The sequence below is a fragment of the Myxocyprinus asiaticus genome, chromosome 28 (assembly GCF_019703515.2).
Source record: "Myxocyprinus asiaticus isolate MX2 ecotype Aquarium Trade chromosome 28, UBuf_Myxa_2, whole genome shotgun sequence".
Lineage (NCBI taxonomy): Eukaryota > Metazoa > Chordata > Actinopteri > Cypriniformes > Catostomidae > Myxocyprinus > Myxocyprinus asiaticus.
Genome location: NC_059371.1, coordinates 30584858 through 30606053, shown reverse-complemented (window position 1 = coordinate 30606053; position 21196 = coordinate 30584858). Strand labels below are relative to the sequence as shown.

At 38.7% G+C, this 21196-nt stretch overlaps 1 protein-coding gene across 1 annotated transcript in view; it reads left to right on the top strand.

Annotated features, from left to right (window-relative positions):
- Positions 1 to 21196, top strand: part of LOC127418658 (plexin-A2-like) — a 312630-nt gene that overhangs the window by 256705 nt on the left and 34729 nt on the right. Inside the window, exons 21-26 of the mRNA XM_051659328.1 lie at positions 3299 to 3441; positions 3624 to 3892; positions 16454 to 16520; positions 17300 to 17446; positions 17794 to 17953; positions 20845 to 20948. Coding sequence (XP_051515288.1) covers positions 3299 to 3441; positions 3624 to 3892; positions 16454 to 16520; positions 17300 to 17446; positions 17794 to 17953; positions 20845 to 20948 — 890 coding nt within the window. The remainder of the gene's footprint in view (positions 1 to 3298; positions 3442 to 3623; positions 3893 to 16453; positions 16521 to 17299; positions 17447 to 17793; positions 17954 to 20844; positions 20949 to 21196) is intronic.

The following is a 21196-nucleotide window of genomic DNA, read 5'->3' as shown; positions in this document are numbered from 1 at the left end:
TGTTCTGTCATGTGTTTGGTGCTTTTATATAGTAACAAACCCAAAATGTCACAAAACATGTCACATTTTACCCCAATATCAACAAACAACACATAAGAAAATATATTTTGTATTAAGAAAATAAAGTCTGTTTTTTTTGGGGGGGTGGGGGGGGGTTGTAATTCCCATTATTATTTATTGAGAGGCAGAGGCTATTTGCACTAAGTGTAAATAGCAACCAAAAGCATCTTCTCTGCACTAAGTGCAAATAGTTTTAGACAGTAATAGATAATAGGTAATTGATAGTTAGACTAATTAAATACTAACATACAGTATAGGGGCATCACTACAGCAAATGTATTTTATTTATTTATTTTTAGAGTACTATAGACACCCTACACTAACCCCTGCATTTCAACCTAACCCTAACCTTTCCTTACCAAAATTAACCATGGTTTTACTACAGTAACCATAGTATCACCATTATTTTGTAGTAAAATCATCATAACCACAAAATTAAACATGGTTACTGTATTACTCCATTGCCATATTACTGTAGTAACACCATGGTTAATTGCATGAAAACTATGGATTCAGCTTAAAAATGTGGTTACTACTATATTACTATTGTAAAACCATGGTTAATGTTACCCAGATCAAATCTTTCTCTAAACTTCCCAACCTTCACAGTGACCAAATCACTGCGAGGAAATTAACCTTTATATTATTTTTTCATTTATTATTATAAGTAGGATTAAAGGAAATACTAAGAGTGGACACAGGAAACAGGATGGGAAAAACTGGGGCAAAAGTGGGAATCGAACTTGGGTCGTCCATATGAGAAAAAGACATCCACATCTTTTTTGCATACCGCACCATTGAAGCGACATCTGAGGGTGCAGTTTGTCATTAATTTCAGTGTTTCCATCAGACTATTTGAGTGCAAATAGCAGCGCTGTGTGGCAGGTGCTATTCAGTCACTCCGTTATTGAAATCAGTAGCAATCAAGAGAAGTACAACAAATACTATTAGGATTTATAAATACTTAACTTCTATACAAGCTCAATCAACAGCATTTGTTGCATAATGTTGATTAACACAACAAATCATTTTAGCTCAGCACTTGATTTTGTAAAAATAAAGCAAAAACATGGTTACAATAAAGCATTTAAAATGGAAGTGAATGGGGCCAGTCCATTCACACAAAAATACACACTGTTTGAAAAGTATAGCCACAAGACGCAAACAGTAAGTGATTTTATCACATTAAAATCATGTTAGCACGTTTAATGTTTATGTCTTGTGGCTATACTTTTGAAGCAGTGTTTATTTTAATTTTATAGATTGCCCCCATTTACTTCCTTTGTAAGTGTAAGCTGGAAAAGCGATTTTGACTTTTGTTTTTTGTTTTTTATAAATTAGGGATGTGTTCTAATTATTTTTGTGGTAATCAAAATTTTGCCACAAATGCTGTCTATTGAGCTTAATGTGTGATGAACCCAGAACGCATATTACATTAAAGAGAATTAGAATATATATATATATATATATATACAGGTGCATCTCAATAAATTAGAATGTCGTGGAAAAGTTCATTTATTTCAGTAATTCAACTCAAATTTTGAAACTCGTGTATTAAATAAATTCAGTGCACACAGACTGAAGTAGTTTAAGTCTTTGGTTCTTTTAATTGTGATGATTTTGGCTCACATTTAGCAAAAACCCACCAATTCACTATCTCAAAAAATTAGAATACATCAGAAGACCAATAAAAAAAAACATTTTTAGTGAATTGTTGGCCTTCTGGAAAGTATGTTCATTTACTGTATATGTACTCAATACTTGGTAGGGGCTCCTTTTGTTTTAATTACTGCCTCAATTCGGCGTGGCATGGAGGTGATCAGTTTGTGGCACTGCTGAGGTGGTATGGAAGCCCAGGTTTCTTTGACAGTGGCCTTCAGCTCATCTGCATTTTTTGGTCTCTTGTTTCTCATTTTCCTCTTGACAATACCCCATAGATTCTCTTTGGGGTTCAGGTCTGGTGAGTTTGCTGGCCAGTCAAGCACACCAACACCATGGTCATTTAACCAACTTTTGGTGCTTTTGGCAGTGTGGGCAGGTGCAAAATCCTGCTGGAAAATGAAATCAGCATCTTTAAAAAGCTGGTCAGCAGAAGGAAGCATGAAGTGCTCCAACATTTCTTGGTAAACGGGTGCAGTGACTTTGATTTTCAAAAAACACAATGGACCAACACCAGCAGATGACATTGCACCCCAAATCATCACAGACTGTGGAAACTTAACACTGGACTTCAAGCAACTTGGGCTATGAGCTTCTCCACCCTTCCTCCAGACTCTAGGACCTTGGTTTCCAAATGAAATACAAAACTTGCTCTCATCTGAAAAGAGGACTTTGGACCACTGGGCAACAGTCCAGTTCTTCTTCTCCTTAGCCCAGGTAAGACGCCTCTGACGTTGTCTGTGGTTCAGGAGTGGCTTAACAAGAGGAATACGACAACTGTAGCCAAATTCCTTGACACGTCTGTGTGTGGTGGCTCTTGATGCCTTGACCCCAGCCTCAGTCCATTCCTTGTGAAGTTCACCCAAATTCTTGAATCGATTTTGCTTGACAATCATAAGGCTGCGGTTCTCTCGGTTGGTTGTGCATCTTTTTCTTCCACACTTTTTCCTTCCACTCAACTTTCTGTTAACATGCTTGGATACAGCACTCTGTGAACAGCCAGCTTCTTTGGCAATGAATGTTTGTGGCTTACCCTCCTTGTGAAGGGTGTCAATGATTGTCTTCTGGACAATTGTCAGATCAGCAGTCTTCCCCATGATTGTGTAGCCTAGTGAACCAAACTGAGAGACCATTTTGAAGGCTCAGGAAACCTTTGCAGGTGTTTTGAGTTGATTAGCTGATTGGCATGTCACCATATTCTAATTTTTTGAGATAGTGAATTGGTGGGTTTTTGTTAAATGTGAGCCAAAATCATCACAATTAAAAGAACCAAAGACTTAAACTACTTCAGTCTGTGTGCATTGAATTTATTTAATACACGAGTTTCACAATTTGAGTTGAATTACTGAAATAAATGAACTTTTCCACGACATTCTAATTTATTGAGATGCACCTGTATATATATATATATATATAAAATGTATTTATTCATTCCAGTAATGACAATTGGGAGGGATGTTGGATATGAATCGGACATGTTCTTGACAGGTTTCGTGAGATCCACTAAATTATGTAATACATATTGACTCTAAAAAAAATCGAATTCTCTTTCTCTTTGTGTGCCCTTTCCATTGTTCAGCTTTTGCAGAACTGCAGACAGATATCAATGAGTTAACCAGTGATCTGGACCGAGCTGGTATCCCTTATCTGGATTACCGCACCTATGCCATGAGAGTCCTGTTTCCCGGAATCGAGGACCATCCTGTGCTCAGAGAACTGGAGGTGAGCTGTGGTTTTCTTTAATAGCATAATTATCATAACCACAATAAACAGTTTATACAGAATGTACTCTGTATTGATGTTTGATGCAAATAATGTATTTAGTATACTATTTCATTGACGGTCTTTGTAAAGAAGGCTTGTTAGAATGTTTTGAATGGAAAAGATGTTGTTGTGTGTTGCAGGTGTCTGGTAATGGGCAGTTGAGTGTGGAGAAAGCTCTTAAGCTGTTTGCCCAGCTGATAAACAACAAAGTATTTTTGTTAACATTCATCCGCACGCTGGAAATGCAGCGCTCCTTCTCCATGCGTGACCGTGGCAACGTGGCGTCTCTCATTATGACGGCTCTCCAGGGTCGACTCGAGTACGCCACGGATGTGCTGAAACACCTGCTGTCTGACCTCATCGACAAAAACCTGGAGAGCAAGAACCACCCCAAACTACTGCTTAGAAGGTGAGAGAGAGCTCGCACACACAATCACAGGCACACATCCTCTCTATCTCCCTCTCTCTGCCTGACTGCTGTTTTTATACAAAAACACATTTTCTGAGTCAAGGTTACTATAGTTTAGCATTTTCAAATGTGTTTTTATTTATGATTTAAAAATGTAGTTAAAATTTTAACTTTTCTTTTTCATTTTTATGTGTTTTAATTTCGGTCTTAGTAATTGGATTTTAGGGATCACTTAAGAAATCACAAGAACATTACCAGAGTTGTTTACATCTACTGTAAAACAAGCAAGACCTTTGAAATTAACATGGGCAAAACCTGCAAAAGGAACTTTTAAATATACTTTAAAAAGCTGAAAAAGGAAGTCGGACCTTTTTAGCTTATCCATAAAAACAAAGAGTCACTCTGCGTACCTTTCTTACCATTTTATTCACGTGTTTGCTGCTGTTTGCAATTTTAGCACTTTAAATGAGGAGCTTTCATATTAAGTTTTACTTTTAGTTTGCGGTAGAGGTCTGTACAGGCATTAAGTTTAAGCCCAGCCTGTTCCCAAGACCGTGTGACCTGACCTGACTGTTACTGTGAAATTTTAGGCCCGAACTTGAAATTGCTCCCCTTTTAATTTCTTCACAAAGCAAGTAAATTTGTTGCAAAAGGCTATATTTTATTTAAGCAGTGTTGGGAAATTCGTAACAGTAACCACACACTTTTAACAAGGCATGGCGGCCCCTCAGTCACAGGAAGTCGTCTTTGCAACCTGAATGTGTATGACTTACTTTCTTCTGCAGAACACAAATTATGATTTTTAAAAGAATATTTCAGCTCTGTAGGTCAGTACAATGCAAGTGAATGGGTGCCAAAATTGTGATGCTCAAAAAATACATAAAGGCAGCATAAAAGTAATCCATACGACTCCAGTGTTTTAATACATATCTTCAGAAGTGATATGAAAGGTGTGGGTGAGAAACAATATTCAAGTCCTTTTTTGCTTGAAATTCTTCAGTAGGTGGTGGTTTGCATGAAGAATGTGATCACCAAAAACACAAGAAGAAGAATGTGAGAGTGATCTGATATTATCAAAATATTAACAATAATAATTAACTTTTTCATGAATTATAATCCTGACCCAAACTTAAAGTTATACTTGAAAAAAGCTGACCAAAACTTGGCCCGAAACCTGTCGGTTTGTCGAGTCTCATTGCACGGGTTCGATTAGTAGACCTCTAGTATGCGATAATAACCCCTGTGTGAGTTTAGAGATGTAGTATTACAAGGATAAGTAACTAATTTAACTTAAAGTTTTGTTCTCCTTTATCTTTAGCTGTTCAGACTAGACTAATAAAACTATCAATTCATGGTCAATGAGTTTGCTTCTCTATCTTTGGCTCAACTCCATCTTCTGTTCCCTCTCTTTCTCAAGTCTCTGAGTATGGCCCCATTGTCTGTGTCAATTCTCATTTGTGTGCTGGTTACTCATAAAATGTTCATGAGCAGCTGAAATCCACTTGTTTCTTTTTCCCTATCTCTACTTCTCTCTCATTGTCTTTTATGGCTTTCATCCAAATTTCTATAGGTTTTTTTAAAGTCTTTTTATACCAGCATGTCAACTAGAAGATTTAGACTAATAATGATTAAACAAACAGAGATGCCCGAAGGCTAACACACAGCCCAGTCCACTGCTGCTTTCATTACTGGTTTGTTTGATGAAGGCTGAGTGATTGTAACTTTAGCTGGAGGTGATTTGCTCCCACCGACTGCAGCATTATATCAGCTATGCATCACATTTTGAATATTCAAAGCAGACAGGGCAAATTAACACTACAGCTATTCCCAGTTCTCTCTCACATGCACGCTCTTATGGAGTGAATTTTAGAGTGTTGTGTTGTGACTCAGCTCATTAATAGTCACAGTAAATAGATGCAGGGGAAATGTGGATTACGTTGTTATTTAACGTGACTGACGGCGCATCTTTCTCATTATCTGCTGTCATTAGGAACACAAAACACTAATCCCCCAGCGCTGGCATGCTGGGCCAGGGGGGATCAGGGGCCCCGTGGTTTTAGATGGTACTTTTTCTTTTTATTCTAATGGAAATTAAGAGATTATTGATTCGACATGCTCCTTTCGGTCTCATTCGCTTTTCATGTCGTCACTTCTCTATGAAATATCTGGAGAATAAGAAGGCTGAATTAGCCAGTGTGAGAGAGTTTTGGGCCAGTTGGCAGAACTGTCTTTTGCACTACCAGGCAAGTGCTGTTGCTCTTGCATTCCAACAATCTACATTTGTTAATCATGTATATGTTTTTTTATGCCCTGCAAACAGTTGGTTTTTATGTTTTTTGATGTATTATATTGATTTATGTAAGATGCATGTTATCTGGCTGGCTGTCATAGATGAGGTTTTGTCTGGTTTGTGCAAGAATGACAAACAAATGATAAATAAAACGGTAAGGTTTTGCAGTAATAATTTTCCAGCAAAAGCATTTAAGAAGTTTATAGCCTCATTGTGTAACGTTATAGTAAATATTTAACCTATTATTACAAATTTAAAACATAATAAATTATTTTTTGTTAATATGTTTTGAAAGTAATTTTAATGAAAAATAGGGTTAGGGTTAGACAGTTACAGTTACATTGTTTTTTAACAATGTGTTGATTAAAAAATAAATAATAATAATAATATATATATATATATATATATATATATATATATATATATATATATATATATATATATATTATTATTATTTTTTTTTATTATTATTATTATTATTTGTTTTTTTTTATGCATATCCATTCCAATAAGTATTTGCATTTCTTATTTTTAAGTATTTCTTCCTCAAAAGTAATACAATAATTTTTAATGGAACCATCTATGGGATAGTTCACCTAAAAATGAAAATTCTCTCATCATTTACTCACGCTCATGCCATCCCAGATGTTTATGACTTTCTTTCTTCTGCAAATTCACAAATTATGATTTTTAGAAGAATATTTCAGCTCTGTAGGTCCATACTATGCAAGTGAATGGGTGCAAAAATTGCGACGCTGCAAAAAGCTCATAAAGGCAGCATAAAGGTAATCCGTACAATGTCAGAAAATTTCAGAGGCAGGACCCAAACGCAGAGTTGAAAATAAACAGGAAATGTATTAATACAAAATAAATCAAAAACAAACTAAAACTCCCACAAGGGGGAAAAAACAAACACAAACTACCCCGTAGGGGAAAACGTAAAGCAATTCATCCAGGGCTGGGGCAGAGGGTAACGGGGAATCGGGACTGACCGGACCGAACAGGAACAGGGCTGATAAACAGGACCGACATGAATGAAACCAACAAACAAGACCGACTGGAACACAGAAGACTGGAAACAAGACGAACTGGCACTGGACAGCAAACATGAGGAGACTAAAATAGGGAAGGAAATCAAACAGGTTAATGCAGGGCAGGTATAAAAAATGAAATAATAATGGGCAAACAAGGAGGCGGGGTATGACATGAGACAGAGAGGCATGTGGCGATACAGAAACAAAACAAAGCCACATGCTCTCATAAGACAACGAAATACCCGAATGGCATGAGTGCACATCGCCAAGGTAATAAGGCAATATACACCCATGCCAACCGACAAACAAGACGATAGAATGCGTAGCAATGCCAAACAAAGTGATGCCATGCATTATCACACTAAACGAAGCCTGAGGATACATCATGAGGCAAATGCCACACGATGCACATAACAGACGACACACACACGCCCGACACCTCAGACCGAAGTGACCGAACCTCAGCACAACATGAAGATAGCTCGAGACCCGGGCGCGCAGCACAAAGCGAGCGCAACACCCGTCCGCGGTTGCGAGAGACAGACATAGATTATTAATTTTTTTATTAATTGTTTTTTTGGGGTGGGGGGGAATTTTTTCCCCTTTTTCACCCAATTTGGAATGCCCAATTCCCAGTGCGCTTTTAAGTCTTCGTGGTCGTGTAGTGATTCGCCTCAATCCGGGTGGCGGAGGATGAATCCCAGTTGCCTCCGTGTCTGAGACCATCAACCCGCACATCTTATCACATGGCTTAATGAGCGCGTTGCTACCGAGACATAGCGCTTGTGGAGGCTTCACGCCATCCATCGCGGCATCCGCGCTCAACTCTCCACGCGCCCCACTGAGAACGAACCACATTATAGCAACCACAAGGAGGTTACCCCATGTGACTCTACCCTCCCTAGCAACTGGGCCAATTTGGTTGCTTAGGAGACCTGGCTGGAGTCATTCAGCACATTCGAACTAGCGAACTAGCGAACTCCAGGGGTGGTAGCCAGCATCTTTACCACTGAGCTGACAGACATAGATTATTGACACGAGTACATGCTGCCAAGATGACAAGCGTAATGCACTCACTCCAATACAGGAGAAGACATGGAACATGAATGTCCAAATCCTGACACCAAAACCGAACCAGACAGAAGGGTCAGGAACCAGACACCATGCTCCAGACATGAAACAAGACTGACCGAAAACACAAGACAGACATGAGACGATAATGCCATGGTCCTGTTAGAAAAAAAACCAGACTGACAGAGTGACATACGACTCCAGTGTTTTAATACATATCTTTAAATTCTTCTCCCTGCCCAGTAGAGGGAGAATGTGAATCACCAAAAACACAAGAAGAAGAATGTGAAAGGGATCTTTTTCTCACCCACACCTATCATATCACTTCTGAAGTCATTGATTTAACTACTGGAGTCTTATGGATTACTTTTATGCTGACTTATGTGATTTGTGGAGCATCAAATTTTTGGCACCCATTCACTTGCATTGTATGGACCAAAAGAGCTGAGAAATTCTTCTAAAAATCTTAATTTGAGTTCAGCAGATGAAAGAAAGTCATGCACATCTGGAATGTCATAAGAGTGAGTAAATAATGAATTTTCATTTTGGGGTGAACTATTACTTTAAGGAACCGGAATCTTTAAGAGGAATCAGAACCAGCAGTGTTAAATTCCTTACAATTGCCATCCCTCGTAAAATAAATTTTTTTATCATTATTTATAAATTCCTTTGGAAAAAAATGAAAAATGTAATTCCTCCTTCACCATAACTTTCGGCAACTTTCCATCATTGCACGGTTTCCTGCCATTGTTATGGTTAAATTAATAGCACTCTCTTTGTGACCACTGCTTGCCTTCACTCCCTCCACATCAGTTGGGTATTTTTCTTTTCTGTTCTTTTAATAAAAAGCATTTTTCTTTCTCAGTCTTTTTCTCTCTCACACATGTTCTCTCCATCTCAGGAATTTTGATTTCAATTGATCTGTGTAAAAACCATTTTCTTCTTTGGACCTCTCTCTCTGTGTCTGCTTTCCGTGTTTTAACAATTCCCTGATAATGGGATACATTGTAGCCCATCCCACCGTAGTGAGGGATGCATTGAATTCGCTGGCATTTCTGTATCAAGCAGCTCGTAGGAAGGAGTTAGTCTCACTTCTGTTGTACAGGTGTTTGTGAAAAATGACAACGGATTACTTGATACATTCACAAATACTTTGCCAGGAGCTCAGAGGTGTCCTTCACAATGTTCTCAGATTAAGAGGTGCATTCAAAGGTGAAGTGTGTAATTCTGTACCACTAAGGGCACCAAAAGGAATTACAAAACTAATGATTGTTTTGAAAATGTTTTAAACATTGCCACTATTTTGCCAACAATAATCCCGCTCCCAACTTATTCCACTGGTTGAGCCGATGTTGGTTCATTTGGGGATAAGCCAACACATTGGAATTCTGTTAGGTGTCACTAGTGTTTACAACAATTGCACACTTCACCAATATGTTGCAAGCCGGATTCAAACCTGTGCCGCCCATATGAGCACCATGGTTCAATTTTTCAGAGCATAGGCTCTAACCTCTAAGACACAGCTCTAACTCCATATTACTATTACAATTCCATATTATTTAAAAAAAAAAAATAATAATAATTAAAAAATGAAGAATTGAGATTTAAAAAGAGCTACATACTTTGAGCAGGCAATATCATATACAAGTTGAGCTACTTTGATGGTGTGCATTCGTACTACATTATCTTGAAGTTAGAACAAAGGACATTCATGTATGTTAAGAAAAATAATGAATGTCAAAGATGCCTGTTGGGCCATTTGCTTGCAAATGAGACATCTTTAGGAATCAGACAATATCAACAGATATCAAACACTTGCATTTAATGATAACCAACTGTGAAAAATAACAAGGGCCTGTCTGGTCTCTGTGGTCATCAGAGTGACTGTACGTTTCATTTCAAATAGCCTAAAGCCTATCTGGCATTAATACTGGCTTTTTACTATCTTTATTTGATTATGGAAGAGATAGAGAATCTAACAAAACTCAAGCTTTTCTGGGCTTCTGTTTCTATCTGGATCAGATCTGAATCTGATTGTTTTCAGAGCAGACTGATTCTTTAAATTTAAAAAGAAACAATAAATTAAAACTCAGTTGCACAGTGCATGAAAGGTTTTGGGTGGCCTTTTGCCATTTTTCAATAACAGACAATAGAGAGGACACAAGAAAAAAATGACGACTGAAGACAGAAAGAAACAAGGCAGTGTGTTTAAAAGTTTTTCAGGATAATGCAGGGTTTCACAGAATGGATAGGAAAAAAAAAAACTAATTCCAGTTCTCAAATAGCTACTATTAACTTCTTATTCATTTTCTCACTGGGGGATGAACAGGCATTTTGTGTCATAGTGTGTGAGCTTTCTGGTGAAAGAAAATAGTGATTCAGTAATAAAAGAGTTGTTGAAAGCATCAAATCTTCAATGAAGAGATTTTTGAGATTGACTTCTATGGGTCTGAAATATATTTTGAAGCCTGTTATTGACTTACTTGAAATACTGAATTAGTCGGTGCACCAAAAGAGTGCCCACTCTCTATTTCCTGTGAGTATTTGAAAATGGCCAGCCAATTTCTCTTCGTTTCCTTTGTTAGGACTCAGTTTTCAACTGTTTGTGGAACTGGTATAAGAAACATTGAGGATACAATATTTTGGAAGAGGGTGTATTTAGTGTAGTGGTAAATACAACAGAAGGGGTAGTTTAGCTTCTCTGTGTGTTTGAAGCAGGATTGTGCGCCATAGAGTTGAATTGAAATTGTCAATTCAAATTAAATTCAATTCTTGAAGTAATATTTCAGTAAGTAAACAAGATGCAGAATTGTAATTCGAATTATGTCGATTTGTTGGAGAAAAAAAATGCATCTTACATATAAAGGGATATTTAAGCATTTTTAGTATTTTAAGAATATTTAAGCATATTTACTTAATCTGTTGGAGGATTGGCACTGGATGGGTGGTAGGCAGATATTGATGGCTTGTGTTTTTTCTAACAGAGAAGAGGCCTTGGATGTAGAGTAGGTCTGCTCATTGTAAGGTATGTCTTGACGATAAAGGAGGAAAGTCTTGATGGGAAAGCAAGAATGAAAGGCAATCAAAAGGATTCGGTGTCCAGCTGCGGGGGGTGGCAGGGAGACATCCCTGACCAAGAGATGTTCTGGGATTAATCCACGATATGTGGCTCCCTGCTGATATAATAGCTGGATAACTGAAGGCACCAGCGGAGGTTCGGCAGGCAGTAATGCCCAGCAGGTTTAGACATCTACCTGTGCATCTGAGGTGTGGCCAGTTACATAAATTCACATTCCAACTCATGAATTAAACAGGCCAATTCTTAAATTCAGAATTTTGCCCAACCCTGATTTTAGGGCCTACACTATATTGCCAAAAGTATTCGCTCACCCATCCAAATAATTGAATTCAGGTGTTCCAATCACTTCCATGGCCACAGGTGTATAAAATGAAGCACCTAGTCATGCAGACTGCTTCTACAAACATTTGTGAAAGAATGGGCTGCTCTCAGGAGCTCAGTGAATTCCAGCGCGGTACTGTGATAGGATGCCACCTGTGCAACAAGTCCAGTCGTGAAATTTCCTCGCTACTAAATATTCCACAGTCAACTGTCAGTGGTATTATAACAAAGTGGAAGCGATTGGGAATGACAGCAACTCAGCCACGAAGTGGTAGGCCACGTAAAATGACAGAGCGGGGTCAGCGGATGCTGAGGCGCATAGTGCGCAGAGGTCACCAACTTTCTGCAGTCAATCGCTACAGACCTCCAAAGTTCATGTGGCCTTCAGATTAGCTCAAGAACAGTGTGTAGAGAGCTTCATGGAATGGGTTTCCATGGCCGAGCAGCTGCATCCAAGCCATACATCACCAAGTGCAATGCAAAGCGTCGGATGCAGTGGTGTAAAGCACGCCGCCACTGGACTCTAGAGCAGTGGAGACGCGTTCTCTGGAGTGACGAATCACACTTCTCCATCTGGCAATCTGATGGACGAGTCTGGGTTTGGCGGTTGCCAGGAGAACGGTACTTGTCTGACTGCATTGTGCCAACTGTGAAGTTTGGTGGAGGGGGATTATGGTGTGGGGTTGTTTTTCAGGAGCTGGGCTTGGCCCCTTAGTTCCAGTGAAAGGAACTCTGAATGCTTCAGCATACCAAGAGATTTTGGACAATTCCATGCTCCCAACTTTGTGGGAACAGTTTGGGGATGGCCCCTTCCTGTTCCAACATGACTGCGCACCAGTGCACAAAGCAAGGTCCATAAAGACATGGATGAGCGAGTTTGGTGTGGAAGAACTTGACTGGCCTGCACAGAGTCCTGACCTCAACCCGATAGAGCACCTTTAGGATGAATTAGAGCAAAGACTGCGAACCAGGCCTTCTCGTCCAACATCAGTGTCTGACCTCACAAATGCGCTTCTGGAAGAATGGTCAAAAATTCCCATAAACATACTCCTAAACCTTGTGGAAAGCCTTCCCAGAAGAGTTGATGCTGTTATAGCTGCAAAGGGTGGGCCGACGTCATATTAAACCCTATGGATTAAGAATGGGATGTCACTTAAATTCATATGCGTCTAAAGGCAGATGAGCGAATATTTTTGGCAATATAGTGTATGTGAATCTGTCACCATTCATCATTGATCCCTGATTGACTGATAAAGGAAACAGAACAGTCTTCCAAGGCCGGATGCAATCTGCATCAATCACATTGTCACGCAAATATTGTGTTTGTGTGTGTGTGTTAGAGCCCATCACTCACACACACACTCATTGAATGTCACGTATGAATGCACACATCAAGCACAAATACACACTTTGTGTTAAGGTTCTTGCTCCAGTCCTTGCTCAGTCCTGACTCTGAAGTCCCTCAGGTAGAAAACAAAGAAAAGATGACAAGCTTAAAAGAGAATATATAAACATTAAGGTGTTTTTTTATTGACAGCCACACATGTTGCTGAATAAATTCCAGATGCATACACACTCATGCTTTCAAATACCCTTTATCCTTTAGAAGAATCACACAAACAGACACACTTGTGACAAAGATGAGGACTTTCCTTTATTTCACTCTATCTTGCATCAGTCCTTCTATTAGCCTGGCTCTCTGCTCCTCTTATTTAATCTCTCTCTCTTTATTTCTGTTTAAAAAAAAAGAAGATTGATTTATTCACTAAAATGTGCCATTAAATAAGCATAATTTGACAGCCTTGTTATTTAACATAATGTTGTTTTTTATATAAAATTAGCATCTACAATCTGCTAATGCATTTACCCAAATGACTGAATATCTCAAACACAAAAAAATAAAAAAATAAAAATAAATGCTGCATATTGCAAATCACATCATCTTTATGTTAATGGACTCTTTAGCTCCTGTATGTACTAACTAAAAACCTCTCAGTGCGCTAATAACCCCTCAGTTACTTTTTTAAAGCTAGTCAACTCTGTGGCCCTCTTGGTCGCTATTTTCTAATCATGCAAGTACAGTCAAGTCAAGTCATTTTTTTTTGTATAGCGCCTTTCACGACACACACCGTTTCAAAGCAGCTTTACAGAAAATCATGCATTAACAGAAAATGAAACTGTAATATCTATAATGTTTTAGAGTCATCATTGTGTAGTTTGATAAAATACGATTGTGTATTGTGCTTAAAAATAAGTAATTAAATAATAATTGTATTTAGAACCCCTGTGAGCAAGCCGTACAGCTTTTATTTTCTTGATTGGGGAAAGGCAGAAATCCTTCAAATCCCTCAAAAGTCCCCAAAAAGTTCACCAAAGTTATGTTTTAAGAACTAGGATTGACAACTGTCCTGTATCTATCCCACTTAAATGGGAAACCCTCCCTGGTTAGACAGGCAAAACTTTCCATATTGAAGCATCAAAATGCACAAACGTCCTGTGGTGAAAAGTTGGCAACCCTATCAAGAAAATATGCCAAATGACCAATAAAATGGAATCATTCATTTTACAAAACTGACCAAGATGGTCTTCCAGCCCAGCTGGGCCAGTAGTCCAACCACCTTAATCATCTTGAACCATTTAGCATGTTGCAAAACACAGCTACACCTTACAGAGTGTGCACAGTGCAATATTCTGGTCATTATTTGTTTTGTTTTGTGTTTATTTTCATTTTGTTTTATTTGCTGAGAAAATTGCCACAAATTAAACACAAATTTGTTTTTAAGATGGTGTAAAGATAGATTTGTGTGTGTGTGTGTGTGTGTATGGGCAGGTTTAAGTGGTTTACGAGGACTTTTTTTAAGGTAACAAACTGGTAATTACAAGGGTATTATGCTATAAATGTGGTTTATGAGGACATTTTTAGTGTCCCCATAATTTAAATCGCTTAAAAAACATTAAATTATGTTTTTTAATTTAAAAAGTTTTCCACAGTCAAAAAAAAAAGTTTTTTGTGAGGGTTAGGTTTAGGGGTAGGGTTAGGGGATAGAATCTATAGATCGTACAGTATAAAAATAATTATGTCTATGGAGAGTTCTCATAATGATAGCTGCACCAACATGTGCACCAGCTTTTTGTTTTGTTTTGTTTGCTGCAAATTTGTCACAAGTTAATGACAAATTTGTTTTAAAGATGGCATCAAAATGAAATTAGTTGTTTCTTTCTGTTTTGTTTTTCATTTGTTTGGTTTTTGTTTAATTTTGTTTTGTTTGTTGCAAATTTAACACAAATTAATCACAAGTTTCATCACAACTTGACTAGAGAACCTAGTTTTTTTTTCCATTTCTTTGCGCTTCATCTAGCTGACAGCAAGTCGATTCTGTTGCCAAAAAGGCAATTGGCTCTTTCAACTGAAAGGCAGACTTCTTATCTTACAGTCATCTTGTCAAGCGTTGCAATGTCTCGGACAGCAAGTGGCTTGCTTTCTTAATAGACTATCTCTGGTATGACAATCAGTCCACTCTTCTCTTTAAAACATCATACACCTGAAGTTTTAATTCTTTGAGAAAGTTGCATTATGGTCACGAGTATATGCTGAGATTACAGTTTATCATCTTCCAAATCATCTACCTTTGTGAACAGAGCTCATCACATCTTTACAATCAGCGTTCGTGCTCACGTGTGACCCGACTAGTGTGTGACCCACCTTATCATCTCCGCCACGTGGTCGCAAACACAATACACACGCGTACATACACACAGACAGACACACACACACTCTCCCACACTCTGTGTTTGCGTGCTGCCTCCGAGGTGTAATCATAGTTATTTCCATTTCCACATGCATTAAGAGAGTCATTTTCTCTCGGTGGTTTTGAGTAAATTGCCAGTGTGCTACCTCGCTAGACCCATAGTGGCCAAGTGCAACGTGTGAAACAGTGTGCGTGTGTGTAGATGTGTGTAACTTTGCAGCCGTTGTGTCTCACTAGGCAACAAATACACTACCGGTATTACATCGTCGTATGATGCTTATGTGTGTTTGTAATTCCATGAGCTAATATAGTATGTCCATAAGTGAACATAATGCCTGTCGTCGCAAAGAGAGAGAGAAAAGTATTTTTCCAGGGTGAAAGGAAGAATGTTTTGCAATGTGTCTGAGCTTGAGAGAAGAAGTAGACAGAGATATTGGTATTCCACAGGCGTGCTCAGCCGTCAGAACCAGGGAATAACCCTTTCATGTATTTTTCATGCTCGTTAACCACTCCTGCCGGGGTGCTGTTTGTTCTCTCTTTCTCCCGTCCTCACTGTCTCCCTTATCTCTCTCTCTCTCTCTCTCTCTCTCTCTCTCTCTCTCTCTCTCTCTTCTGCTTTTCACCTGCTCAGTCTTCAACAAACCCTCGGCTCTTTCTTTTCCCCCAAATCATTTCCCACAATTGTAGAGAACACTTTTTGAATCGTGTGAGTCATTTTTGGGTTTGTGTCTGTGTTTGTATCCATCTCTTGCCTTAAAGGAAAGAAAAATGATAGAGACGGGGGTTGGTCACAAAACAAAATTATAATGGACAAAGACAGTCTGAGGACTGGAGTGAATGACAGGGAAGGAAACAAATACAGTCTTCCCTAGCGGCATTTCTCTCTCTGTCTCCTTCGCTTTCTATTTCTCTTCAAAACCAAGTCAGAGGATACTCTGGAATTCCTTGTAGCCATAAGATAGCTGTCATTTTTTCATCTGCTGACAGAGGGTTTGTGTTTGTTTGTGTGTGTTTCAGGACGGAGTCTGTAGCTGAGAAGATGCTAACCAACTGGTTTGCTTTCCTGCTTCATAAGTTTCTGAAGGTAATTGCATCTTTGTCTTTCTTTTAATGAAACAGTTCCTTTCGTCTAGTCTAGTCTCATGTAGCCAGACTTTTTACAATCTGCATAATCCATTCTGTAGCTTATTCTGGCCAAGTACCGCCCATTTAGACAAGAAAGAGTAGTCTGACTGACATGTAAATTGACCAAACACAGTATTTTTGTGCTAACTCATTCAGATAATCGTGCTGCAGTCACTGTGAACAGGCAATACCGAAGTACAAGCAATAAATAAGGCATAATGTACACTAAGCAGGCCAATATTGCTAAATAAATCCAGGCAGGGTGATCAAAACCACAAGGCAGACCGTATTACATGGCTACTTACCAAATAAATCAATCAATAAATGGACATGACATACTGACTGCATCCAAATGCAAACTTCTCCATTATATAGTGTGCCAAAAGCAGTATGTCAATAGAGTAGGGTGTCCGAATCCTTAGTATTCATAAAACTGTAGGCAAGAAATACCCAGATAACCTACTACATCTTTAATGATTCTGAAGTGCGCATCCACTCAACATTTTACTATCCCTTATAGCAATGTATTCAAAAGGCTAAATTTGGGTTGCTCTTTTCCTATGTTAGTTCTTGTGGTTAAATTGTACTTGTTTTGCAAAACCAGAGTAGATTATCTTCGTAGTTGTTGTTACTACGTCATATAGTTGTGTCACTGGACAATGTAGTAAGTAATGATAATAATAATATGTTTTTGTCCATATTAAATCTAACAACCTCCTTTTCTCTCTCTGTCTGTAGGAGTGTGCAGGTGAGCCTCTCTTCATGCTCTATTGTGCTATCAAACAGCAGATGGAAAAAGGCCCAATAGACGCCATCACAGGAGAGGCGCGATACTCTCTCAGCGAAGACAAACTCATCAGACAACAGATTGACTACAAGACACTGGTCAGCATCATATTCTCTCATAATCACACTAATAAACACAGAAGCTAATCAGTGCTCTCCTCTCTACCAGTGCGATTACTGCAATCGTGTGTGCATGTGTGTTTGAAAGCAGACAGTCTGGTCTAGGTAGGCTAGTGTTCATTAGTCTCTAATACCCTGCTAAGGCTGAGATTGGGGTCCTGCGGAGGGTGTGAAATTAGATTTCTCTGGCTAGGAAATGACCTTTTCCCAGAGCCCTGCTCCACACCTACAGCTTTACCAACCACAACCCAACTTCATCAGTGCTCCCCTGAATTAGCCTTCGTCATCTTCATCATCCTCACCCACTCTCTTCCTCTTGCCACCAGATCTTAAACTGTGTCAACCCAGAGAATGAGAACAGCCCAGAGATCCCTGTGAAGGTTCTGAATTGTGACACAATCACTCAAGTCAAGGAGAAGATTCTTGATGCTGTGTATAAGAACATGCCCTATTCACAGAGACCCAAAGCTGTGGACATGGATCTGGGTAAGTCTCACAAACACACACACACACACACACACACACACACACTCACACACATACCTAAACATTGTTAAAGTTGTGCCACTTTTGTGTGTGGAATTTTAGCACAATAACGTCTTATTCACAAACAACCCGCAATCCAGTTTAATCAGCCACAATCACCGCAAAAATAGCGCTGCCTCTTGAGCACTTAAATTAAGTCATTATCATTCCTTTCCATGCAAAAACACCTCCTTTCTATGTAAATTAGGCTCATTATAGATTATGCATTATACACAAATTCTGTACTGTTTGCCCGGCGCAATACACATTCCGCTATTACCGCCTGAGTAAAGCATTGCTTCTATTAAAATTATTGGGAGAAATTGGATAGCCCAGTGGTCAGTGAAGGTAGAAAAGGAAGTTCTGCCTTACAAGTAAAAGAATCAACACCCTTTTAGAGCCAGATATCAGCTGTCAATCAACTTGAGAACGCGCATGTGCATTTGCTATACCAGAAGTTTTTTTTTTATTACGTGTTTTTTAGCATGGTTTCAGCTAAAGATGCACAATTTATGATACCAATGTTGTCAGATTTTACTGATGATTTTAAATATGTACTTTGCTAGGAATCTTGACCATTTTGGAGATTTCGGTCTTTCCCCATTCAAGTAGATAGCAGCTGTACTTTTATGCCGCTTGTTTTTATAGAAAAATAACTGCCCATCCAGCCCGAGAGCATTCCAAAGATGGCCGCTGAGTGGACTGACTTGCTAAAAAGACTAACGCTCAGAACCAACCCACAAGATCACAATTGCAACGTGCAAATTGCGTTCATCACAGATTTGGAGGGTTTGCTAATTCCTTTTGTGAATCGGGCACTAAACCAGTGCAGACAGTGCATGCAAATTAACCGTTTTTATACTGGCGGCAATTCATTCTTAGAGAATCTCCCCTTTATATATGTCTTTATTTATTGTAGAGTGTATTGATGAGGTTATATGCACTGGGATTTGTCATTGAAAAACAACACGAAACACACATTTATCTTCCGTAATGTGACATTTCTGAGTGAAACTGACTATTCAAGGTGACATAATGTTAGATGGAACTTAATCATCAGAATTTGTTAGGATCATGAAATATAGGCTAAGGTAAGCATTAGGGCTGAGCAATCAAACGATCTCGATATTTATCACGATAAAAAAAAAATCCACATTATCAATTATTAGCATTTGAGTAATTTTTTTATATTTAGCCAATGTTCTATATCTAGACGATCAGGTGCCTGTCACTAAAAACGCAAGCAGTTTGTGTTTCTCAGACCATGTGAAGTTGCTATTGTTAGCTGCCTTGCTAGCGATTAGGCTACGCCGATCACCATTGTCCGAGTCCGGACCCACAAGACTTCGTGTCGACGGTTGCACCCTCTCATCATCACAAAACAACAGTGCTGTGTACACCAGCTCTGATCTTTCTGCTCTGTATTCTTGAATATTTTTCTCTAACACCGAACATGCTTCATTTATGCCCTGTCCCTCTCCGCACGTGTTGCCTCTTTCCCTGCATGTGAATAGACATGAGGTGCCGCATAAGTTAACGTGGTTCCAATACACCTTTAGACCTTAATGTTTTTCCTTCTAAATGTAGCTTTATTAATGTTACGAGCCTTTAATAATAAACAAATAGATTTCTGTTCTAATTTTGTGAAAATTAATCCGATGTCATCATCTCTGGCATGGATGACAAGGAAAGACAATAAAATTACTAGTAGGAAGCCCAGTCTATCTCACTTTAAAGAAAATATAAAAATGGTCCATTCAGACTTCTACATTTTAAAAATCTTCTCTCAGTGGATATTCCTGAACCCCCATACAGTATCATTCCTCAGTCACAAGGGCGTCTATGCCCCCCCTACTTGGGTTTCTGAATGTAAAGAAATATAAAAAATATATCATTTGAATTTAAAAATATTCAAACAAATACTAGACTGCTGTCATTATGCTTCAAAATGAACAGATGATATTTTAACATTCATATCCTACTGCAATCGACTGATGAAATATAATAAGAAAAAAAAATTGGAAGATCCATCAAACCTCACTGCTTTGGCTGTCTCTGGGCCCCCAGTGCAGTTTTGTAATTTTGACTGTTTAGGATTTCTTTATTTTTTTCTACTTTTCTTCTGGCAACTTGGAAATAAAAAATAAAAAAAATGTGCAATGTGCAGATGTGAATGTATATCGTGATAAATATCGATATCGAACGATATGAAAAAAATATTGTAATAGTATTTTTGGCTATATCGCCCAGCCCTAGCAAGCACTACTATTACTATTGCAAATACTTGTGGTTAGGGATTAGAACAAAAGTTTTTCGTCCTGCACCATTTGTGCTTCAGATGTGAAAGATACCTTAAATTATGCATGTGTGTGATTTCTGGCGCACACACACACTGCACAAAAGCCCCCCATCAGCGGTGCAAATCATCCTTCCAGCACCTTGGCCAAAGCAATCTCCTCTATGATGATGTTCTGTTTCTGTAGCTTTGGCAATGCTTTGCGTGTGTGTGTGTGTGTGTGTGTGTGCGCGCGTGCGTGCGCGCGTGCGTGCGCGTGCGTATGTGCGTGCATGTGCATGTTGGGTGTTGGTTTGCAGGCATCATCTGTGAATTTGGCAACCACGTAAACTAATAAACCCCATTCAACAGAGGAGAAAATCAATGATCACTCTCTCTGAGGCTATCTATATGCTATATGCTTTCTCTTTAGCATTTAATTATACCCTACCATGCACTCACACATAGATCCAACCCATTTGAAAAGACACATTCAGAGCGTTGGATCAAATCAATGTGCTTTGAGCTGGGGGCGGTTTAGTGTGTGTGTTTTAATGGCAAATGTTTGATTTTTCAGAGTGGCGACAGGGACGTATGGCCCGAGTGGTCTTGCAGGATGAAGACATCACTACTAAGATTGAAAATGATTGGAAGAGGCTCAATACTCTAATGCATTATCAGGTACGAAAGAGAACACACTCAAATGTAATGTCATGGTGCCCTCTTCTGTCTAAGCAAGTAGACATTAAAGAGGACATATCATGGATTTTTACTGCTCTTTTATGTAAAAGAGTTTGATTTTCTGTGTAGGCACACTCTAACATTCACAATGCAAAGCTCCCTCCCCTGTCCATTTATTGACATCACAAAACTGATCATATTTATGCTGCATTCATATCTTGTCAGAATTACAGAACCATTATAAGCCT